General features: G+C 32.6%; 1 protein-coding gene across 2 annotated transcripts; it reads right to left on the bottom strand.

The window, feature by feature from the left end:
- Positions 1-1,596: 1,596 nt before the first annotated feature.
- Positions 1,597-9,784, bottom strand: LOC116113856 (prolyl 4-hydroxylase 1). Of its 2 annotated transcripts, XM_031400018.1 has the most exons (12): positions 9,582-9,784; positions 9,426-9,473; positions 7,904-7,972; positions 6,918-6,970; positions 5,616-5,681; positions 4,604-4,678; positions 4,102-4,176; positions 3,781-3,851; positions 3,636-3,687; positions 3,405-3,494; positions 2,762-2,854; positions 1,597-1,953 (listed from the first exon to the last, which is right to left on the bottom strand). In XM_031400018.1, the coding sequence occupies exons 1-12, from the start codon at positions 9,643-9,645 to the stop codon at positions 1,846-1,848; spliced, it is 864 nt and encodes a 287-aa protein (XP_031255878.1). In that variant the 5' UTR covers positions 9,646-9,784; the 3' UTR covers positions 1,597-1,845. The 2 variants fall into 2 exon arrangements, with proteins under 2 accessions (XP_031255878.1, XP_031255879.1); XM_031400019.1 differs by lacking the exon at positions 7,904-7,972.
- Positions 9,785-10,290: the final 506 nt, after the last annotated feature.

Genomic DNA, 10,290 nt, shown 5'->3' with positions numbered 1-10,290 from the left:
ATCACTAACCCACATTAACAAAGTTCCTAAATAATAGGTTAGGAACTACTGCATAAATAAAACAAACGTTAGAAACAGTAACATGCTCAACATAAACTAAATAGAAAAATAAACTTTTGACATTACGAGGTGTTGGATTATGTGAAAATTTGCCCCCTGTTTGGTACACTTTTCAAACTTTATCATATTCTACTATCATATCCTACTATCCTATCCAATCCAGTTAAAAACGTGTTTGTTTTAATATTGACTATTCAATTCAAAATCCAATCATGTTTTATTTAACTCAAAACAGTTAACAATTACCTATTCCAATAAAAAATTATAAGTTAACAAAAACACCCACACCCACCCAACTAATTGTCGGCAGTTGGCCACCACCGTCGAACGGTGGCCGGAAGTCGTCAAAATGGTGTACGACTGATTTGATCTTGTTGGTCGTGTGTTGATGTGGCCGAAAATGGTTAGGTCAGCGGCTAGATCTTTGGCCGTGGTTCTAATCGGAATAGGCCAGATCGGTGCACGATCGGTTAGATCCAGTCGATCATGTGCCATTCCCGCGACTTCGGCCACCATTCAGCGATAGTGGTCGGCTGCCGACAATTAGTTGTTTGGGTGAGGGTATTTTTGTTAATTTATAAACTTTTCTTTGGGGGTTAAAAATAATCTAAATATTTTCAGAAAATGTTATCCCAAAATGTACCAAACACATTTTCAGAATCTCATCCTATTTGATTAAATCATATCCTATCCTATTCATAATAGAATACAATTCTAAAAAGTTAAACAAATGGACCTTGATTTTTGAAGTATTCGGAGATGGTTTGTGACGTGAATATGAAAGAAGGGAATTGTAGTAGGCGAAGAAGAGGCTCTGAATGAAATGAAAGAAGGGAATTGTAGTAGGCGAAGAAGAGGCTGTGAATGAAATGAAAGAAGTGAAGAAGAGGGTGTGGTGATTGAGACTTTGGATGTTGGTGATTACTTTTACTGATTTTATAAATTTGGGGGTTAAGAAGTAATTTTTTAATTTACTTAATATTATAATAAAGATTTACAAGGATAAAAATGGTATTTAAGCAGTCAAAGCTTGTCAAACAAACACTGACGGAGACTAATGCTGGGTGGGAATTTGATGGTTTTTTATTCAAGGATGGTGAAGTGTGGTCGGCCAAACTCCGGTGGGAAAAATGAATTTCTGTTCGGCCTACTTTTGTTTCGTTTACCCAATTTATGACGAGTTTATAAAATAAACCTGAAATTATATTAAATTCAATCCATTGGGGTTTGTATTCCCAATAATATAATTTTCTACCATAAAACATAAAGTAACTTTTTCCTTTCCCCAAAACACTAAAACCACCTTCCTTTTAACCCTCTTTTGCCTTCGATAAAAGCAGCAACAAGCGACAGCATGGGGTAACAAGACAGAAAGGAATGAAACAAAAAAGAGGATTTTCAAGTCAGCATTCTATTTTAAGAAAAAATTATAAATCAATCTAGAGATTTTACAGAAGACCTTAGGACATCAATGAATCTAATCTATAAATTGAGAAGCTCCGCAACAATGGCACCCTTGGTCCTCACTAAATGAAATTTAAACAAAAAAAAATAGTATACATTGATATCAAAATGTTCATACAGGCTGTACACCTCTAATCTTGTATAGAACTTGATTACAAGGTGTGGTTTAGCAATTTCGACACCGGCATTAACTTTAAAACTATTATGTAAAGTTTATTCTAATGACTAAAACAAAATCATATTCTCTAACCCCAGAGATGTATATTGAGATCCAAGAAAGGGAAGAACCCTAATCATATTTTGAAGGGAAGCCAAAAAAAATCAGCCAGAAGCTCTTTGTCTCATCCATTTTGTAGCTGACCACTTCTCTCCGGAAATAACCTCACATCCTCCATGCATGCTATTTGGATCCGACTGTCCGTCTAATCCCTAAAATAGCCAAACAAAGACAATTAGGGACAACTTTCATTACATCATATTAAGTCCAATTAGGGGCATGCTCCACACGTTGAAGGACTTCTTATAAGGGAACTCAAATGAAAAAGACCACCATGCAAGTAATTAACTATGATATTATTTTGTACCACAAAAGTCTTAAGAACAAGCAAAAGATCACACCATGGTAATTGGCACTTTACAAAATTTCAGGAAAGACAAACAATAGACAAGTGTCACAACATGCTCAAGATTCTTATTTTTAAGTGACTGAAAGAATCACACAACTATCCTATAAAAAGTTCTGAATCCTGACATTTCTCGGAGTAACCTCATAAAGAAAGGTTTAGAGCAGAAAATGCAATGAACAAATCAAATAAGAAGGTTTACTAATCACTAATTGCACACTCTGGAATTGAAATGATAATTATAACAGAGTATCCATTGCAACATTGGCAAAGCAAATAAACAGGATCAGATGCATGCTCTCCAACTGAAACGAAAACTTACAACAAATTATAAGTTCTTTTATTTCTCCAGAGGAGCTAGTAGCCAGATAATGTGCGAAGTGAGAGAGAGAATAGTCAATGGGGTTGCATTGTAAAATATAAATACTTGATTGGCCTACTTTTCTATACATCAAGTTGCTAATGAAACGACGGGAAAAGGATTTAAAAAAAATATAATAACAACTTGAAGACAATCAATTGCCAAAGCAACAAGAGAACAAATACGATTGTAAAAAAATAATAATTTATATTCACTAAAAAGAATGAAAATACGCAGTCAAAAGAGAACAAACCATGCTCCAAAAAAGCACCGCATCTCCTTTTATTGGTTTTACAGACAACCCTTTCACAGTCTTCCCACCACAGCTACACTCACCTGAGCCAGCCTGACATAACCAGTGATAAAATGTAGTTTTAATCATGCAAATGAAAAGAACTGACAGAAAATTAACAAAAAGAATTGACAGAAAATTAACATGTTATCACCCAACATTATATATACACAATGTAATGGATAGAACACCACCATATTAACGCAAGAATTTAACGAAGACGAAAGAAACTCAAATTTATGTCATCATATCTTTTCCTTTTCTTAAACACCACTGAAATCACAGATGATTCAGCATTGCTGAACCCTTCATCATCCAAACCCTGATTGTTTCTAATTTCATAACAAGAAAGCAATAATGGACTTTATGCAGTCTGTTAGATGCCAAATGGGTTACCAGCATGCATTGGCTAAAGCTTCGTCAATGCCTCAATTTTCTGATACATCCTATACCACACATTGGAATTCTCAGCAAACTCATTGAAATAGGGATTAGTTGTGCATACGTATGCGCAATAGCAAAAATTTAGTCTTTGTGTTAAACCTAAGTTCATACATCTAAAATAATAAAACAGAGGATAAGCATCACATTCTAGAGTCATTACCATTGGGAAATAAGTTTCTCCCCCTTCAACATTGTCACTCAGATACATGAGCATTGTGGCTATCCGCTGACCACCGCGCTTCAAATTGTACTGCCAAAGATTAAGGTGGAAGAAAATAAAAAAGCATTGAGAACAAGATATCGTGTGAGCAGGAATATGATGACCCTATTAACAGGAACTAGTTTAATGGAAATAATATCAACAATTTAAAGAAGAAAACCAAAAACTTACAGTATCTGCAAAGTAGTCATGATGAGGTTTGTAATACTGATCTTTCTCGTACCTGTGCTGCTGCAGATGTTAGCCTTGATACTGAAACGTATCAGTTTTCCAGCCCATTAACAAATACTTTACATTAAATAACTCAGATACCCACCTTAATACTTGGATGAGCTCCCCATTTTCAATTGGTACTTGAGAAAAGACAGAAATACGTTTTTCAATTGCCTGTCTATGCCAAGAGACAGAGAGATACAGAAAGAAAAGAGCTTAGGGCAGAATTTTACAACTGTAACAACCAAAAGCAAAGCTAAAAGCCTCAAATAATATAAATAATACAACATTAAAGTAATTACATGCATTGTTGAAAAGGACAACACATGATTAAAAATCTCTAAAAGTGGAACAAGCAAAGAACATAAGCCGATCAATACTTTTTTAAATTCTTAACAGCTTCAGGATTCAGACAAGAACAAACCTGTATCATTGGGTACTTTTTCTCTTCAGGACTCAGAAACATTCCAGAGCTCGTCCTTACATTACTCTTGATTCCCTGAAAAGAAGAACTTAAATAAGGTTAATGTACTGAAGCATCTGTGAAAGTAAAAGAAACTAATAAATTTGGAAATATAAACACCTATTTCCTATTTAAAAGACTACCAAATTTCGAAAGATAAACACGTCTTCCATATGTCAAAGTCTAGCAAATTTGGTAAGTTAAACCCATCTTTCATATGGGAAACCCTACCAAACTTGGAAAGACAAGGACATTCTTCAAATAAGAAACTCTACTAGGATTGAATAGTAAATAAAATGTTGACAAAAAACGAGTCAATATCTATGACCAAAATGATGAATTGTCTTCATGATAACTTATGCTATCAAAAAAAAAAAAAAAAAAAATGCCCCTAGTATACAACAGAAACCTGTTAAGCCTATCAATTTAAATTACAAGGTGAGGTATGATCTATTTGAAATACCTTCCCTGTTTTTGCATCAACTACAGTGGAGGTATGAAGACGAGGACGGGCTATGGCCCTAAGATAGTCACATTCCTGCAAAGGCCATGAAGTTATCAATTCAAACCCCAGTTAAACAGCATCAATTGGCAACGTAGCATTGCACAATAGATTTATAAGCTAGCAAATAAATTTCATCATTACTAATTATCAAACAGAAAAAGTTTGTAATGCATCTATAGTAGATACCAATACCCCTCTCACATTATAGGTGTTAGATGGGTTGACCGGAAAAAGAGTTTTCAATATCTTTGGTTAAAAGAATCTTCTTAGTATGTAATAGTTGGTTGAATACAATTTATTTAATTACTTTGAGCTGGTCAAAAGTTCTATAAAGTTGTGAAACCTTGGAAGTGCCCCTTGTTTTGTAGACAGCTTGAAGTGTACTCTTATGAAAATCTTTTTCCAGTTAATACAAATATTTTTTAAAAATTAAATAAAAGAAAAGATTGAAAATATGCTTTAGGAAAAATCTTCACATAAGAAGCCAAACTTTGTCCCACAATTCAGCTCCTTAGCAAATGGTAACAAAAAATATACAGTTGATTAAAAAAATCTCACAAATAATATTTTTTTGCAAACCAACTTCATTTTTTGGTGCACAACTAATAAATTTTGTAGTCAATAGTTTAATAAAATTTCAGAATTAATAATTATATAGAAAATTACATGAAACCATCGATAACTTTAAATAAAGCCTGATTGTAGAAAACACAAATTATTCTTTAACTAGAAAAAAAGAATACAGGAATGTGGAATAAGAACAGAGCAGTTCTGTGCTAGCTAATTCCAACGGTTTTTATGCACCTAATAAAAATAATATGATCACTGGTTCTACCACTCTATATTTACCAGAACATTAAGATATTCTTTCAGTTCTATTGGCATTAGGACCCATAATCTAGACCCTGTCCTGGTTAAATATACAGTTATGAGTCAGCAATATTAATGATATATAACAAAGTAAGAATACCTCCGTGCTCAAAAAGTTATGAAGTAATATAATTCTAGGTGACCAGCTAAGTACTTCAGGTTTGACCTACATCAACAAAAAGAAAAAAATATTAAACTTGGCCAATCAGTTTATAAACAAAGAAAAGGAAATGTTATAAGAACCATCTTAAGCAACAAACTTAGGAAAAAGCAATTCCACTATCATCCAGACAGTTGGATGCATATCAAGACCAGTACTTCTGCAAGTCGAACAAAATGAGAAAATACAAATAAAGCATTTGTTTGCTTGAGAGAAGGACTATACATGATACAGTTACAAGTACAGAATAAGACAAACAGAATATATACGAAGACAACCCAAACACCAAGTTCTCCCAAGCCCCAAGAAATAATATACAAAATAAGAGAAAAATACATTAGCAGGCTGAAAAACATGTTACCATGTTAATCACAGCACAATTAAAGCTTGCACTATCACTATCTCACACATTTTACCATGTTAATCACAACTGTGCATTATTATATTGCTGGCACCACAGGTGGAATATTAAATGAAACCATATTACAATCCCCAACTTTTTGACCAAAAAGGGTATATGCCACATGCATAATAATTTTCCTACAGAATCTAAGAAGGAATAATTAGTGTTTCTGATGAGATCCTGACCTGCAACTTATCAAATACACTACAATCTAGCTACAGTTCCAATCCCACTCACAATCAAAACAAGGAATCTCTATATTAATGGCAGCAAAACAGTACATCCGAAATATACTCACTCTGTTACAATATTCCCCAACTGAGAATCCAGCAAATAAGCTAAGCTAAGTAAAAGAAAGAAAACAAAATGATAATACTGACTTCGAGGGCCAGTCACCTCCCCTATCCATCCTTAATCAACTTTTTCAAATGCCTGTCCCTTTTCCCTTCTTCCCCTTTTATTCCCTCCTGGCACCTAAGTTTATTCCTAACAGAATTCCTCTCTCTCCAATCTCCATAGGCCACCTATCCCTTCATAACAAATTCTTCTAACCTCCTAAATGTCAATTATTCCCCTGCTTCTTACCCCACTTCTTCCTACGGTAATCCTTTCCCCTTGGTTGCTCATCAGTTTCTAACACCATTTCTCAATCCCATCAAGAACAGCTGAAACCAGCTAAGTTTACAATTTTAAATCATAATGGCCAGAGAGAGTTTTTATTATTCTTTACCCTTTTAGTTTTGTGTTTTCTTCCTTTACATAGAGCAACATTCCAAAAATTGTAAGAGTTAAGGTATGACAACTGGACAATGTGATGAAAAGGATGGTAAAAAACATACATATCCAAGACGTAAGAGTTCAGCTTCTTTGTCATTATTCCAAATTGGAACACCTGAGAAAGAAAAAGGAAAGTCAAAATTAAAAATCAAATTGTATAGAAGTGTATGGACCCAACACATCCAACAACAAATTCAATATCAAACGACTTAAGAGAAGCAACTAAAATATTGTAAACTTGGAAACATAACCATAATAAGTAATACCAAATATTCTGTGCACAAATATGTCACCAAAAGTTTGAAATTCAGTGCACAAATAACTGAAATCAAAATGAACTCAAGACAACCCAACCTACCTAAGAATGACTATGCTATAAAGTTCTGATATCTTACTCTGTTTGGATAAGATATTTCTTGGTTCTCTATTTTTTCCCTATTATTATGTTACTGAAAACTAGAAGCAAAAGAACAAGAATTGCCTAATTTTCCTCATTATATTCTTAATTTTTTTTTTCTCTTCCAAAGTTAGTCAACTGTTTTGTATTGTTGATATTGATGATGAACAATTAATATTAATAAGATAAACCCTTTTCAGTCAAAAACATGTCAGAATGTCTATACAAGACATAAGTGAGTGAGCCAACTTAGATTTGTTAAAGGTATTTTAAGTTTTGCTCTTGAGAGAGGGAAAAAGTAGATGGTGAAAGCATTAAGAAATCACTTATAGTTATTCGAATGTCTTATTTTCTTAATATTAATGTAATAGAACAGTAAAAGAAATTAGGACACCAAACCCAGTTCTTTCTTTTTTTTTTTGGGTAATAAAATTTCATTAGAAGAAAAGAAAGAAACCCAATTCATTGTCCACATAGGAAACAAATCCTATGAACACAAAATCTACCACGAAAGCACTAGAAAGCAATACTGACATAGGTATAAATATATCAACTTCGGCTAAAATCTGAGTTTCCTAGTGTAAAACTCAATTATGTAGAGAAATGTTTCATTGCATTTATATAATAGAAACTTTGACAGGGACCATATACCTCTGGGAAACTGAAGGTAGCCATCATTTTGACGTTTATGCACTCTTTTAAATGATGGAAACGCGGAGCCTATAAAGGATATGGTTCTTAAGTAATTCAACTAATATGAGCACAATAAGAAACAGATTATATCAGAGCACAGTAAAAGAGCCAAGAAAGCCAACATTGTCAAGCAATGTGTTTTCTTATAGGAAACTGACAGTAGATATAGCACACTGAAAACTAAAAATGTTAACCAACAATGCGACATCCCAAGGATAGATCAAAGCAGTATAAAATTGCTGAATATGAAGATGGAAGAATAACCATAATTTACAAACTATAATTACATCTCAAATGAATGCATCCTGTTCACAAATCTATGTTCTTAGAGAAGCTAGTCCAAGGCAAGACGAATAAGAAATGCCAAGTACATATATGACTAAAATGGCTAGCAAGCGAACAAGGTACTCAGGAGTAATATAAGCTAGGTCTAAATGCAAATTGTTTCACATACACAAATTGTATCTCACTTAACCATGAACAAGAGCAGCAATATGAGAGGTGAGATCACTACCTCAGCATAGATTCCTCTGTTAGGCAGATAAAAATATTCCCAGAAAAACAAACGGACTAAAGAGAAGGGAAAAAGATTACTTAAACATAACAAAATGAAACGGCTAAACAATGTACTCTTAACAACCAATAGTTGAAACATCAAATGATCCTTCTTTATTTTTTCCTTTTTTATTTTTGGGGTCTCTAGAGTACTGCAAATTCCAATAACAAAGAAAAGTCTGGAAATTTAGAGAAGAATAATTTTCTTTTTGGAAAAAGATTTGATGCATCTCAATGTCAGTCATTAAGATGTTTTAAAGTAATTCCTATATCTTAATAATATTTTTGAGAGAGTTTCATCTTAACTTAACAAGCAAAAAAAGAAGAAAAAAAATCCAAATCCAAAATGTTCCAGGCTGAGTCTATATATAGCCACAAAATGTGCCTCAGCTTGCATAAATATTCAAAATGACAATGCACTCATTGAGAATAGTGAGACAAAGAATAAATGTCTACTAGAGTTGGTCCAAAAATTGGCATTAAGTAAGAAAAAGAAATGAATGTATGTACAAGTTGCTTATCAATTCACTTAACAGTAGCTCACATGAAACGAAAGCAAGAATGAAATCACAAAAAGTATAAATCTTCCAACGAAAAACTGTTTCAAAACTTCGTTTGTAAAAGTTCATTTTTTTACGAATTAAAAAATGAAAAAAGAAACATAAAAAGGAGTAAACAGTCCCTTCCATTATATTACAATCTAATTTCAGTTCTCTTATGTTTGCCGTATACATTGATGATCTCCACAAACAATATAATAAACCATTTATTTCGACAATCAAACTATTTCAAACATTAAAAAAAGTCACTCAGCCATAACAAGAAGCTTAAATTGAAAACAAACAAAAAAAAAAAAAAAAAAAAAACTGTTAAAATCATTTTCTAAGTGGACTCCAAATACATGTTTTTAGAATAAACAAATTACCGTATGAATCTTCAAGCTTTCTTATAAACGCTAATTGAAACAAAGCGCCTGAAAGAGTCAAGATCAGAATCAGATTTAGAAAGAAAACGTAAAAAGAAAAAGAAAAAATGAGAGAGAAATTGTTGAAAAGAGAACAGATAGATCTTCAGAAGTTACCGATAATCATGCCGAAAGTGACGAATGTAAGGAGTCCGAACACGATTTTCATGGTGGAAGCCATGGATTTGCCGTCGACTCCTCGACTGTACGATACGATTATGCAATTGACAACACAGGCAGGAGGAGTACGTTTTATTTTTTCTCTATTGGTCAAATTTTTGAGCTGTTTAAAGTGTAAACTGAACTCTAAAACGAGTTAATATAATTTTTAGTCAAAGTGTGCTATGTATATAACCAAATATTTTTATATTAAATTGATTTAACTTGTGATGTGAGCGAACAAGGTGCTCAGATCAGAAATGCCACGTACATCCTGTTAACATACGATTATAGTCAAAGTGTATTTTTACCGGTTTTTTTTTTTCATCCAAAACTTTAAAATTGGACATTAATATTGGTTTTGGTACGTAACCAAATGATGAGTAATATTATATATACATTATTTTTATATAATATTTTTTATACAACATTATATGATAAGATATGATTAGCTAATTTAAAGTTAAAATTAAACTTTCATTTAATATTATATGAGAAATATTATATGATAATGATGTATGTGTAGTATTATTTTTTATGTTAAATTGATTTAACTAAGTCTTTTAACAGTTAAAAAACCCTTCTTTTATACTAGAAATAAATGATGAGTTTCATCCATCAACAGATAAATTTTATCTTAAATAGATAAAGGTTACATTTTCATAAA

Source organism: Pistacia vera, unplaced genomic scaffold (genome assembly GCF_008641045.1).
Source record: "Pistacia vera cultivar Batoury unplaced genomic scaffold, PisVer_v2 Contig691, whole genome shotgun sequence".
Lineage (NCBI taxonomy): Eukaryota > Viridiplantae > Streptophyta > Magnoliopsida > Sapindales > Anacardiaceae > Pistacia > Pistacia vera.
The sequence above is the reverse complement of the archived record's forward strand: the minus strand, read 5'-3'. Positions and strand labels throughout refer to the sequence as shown.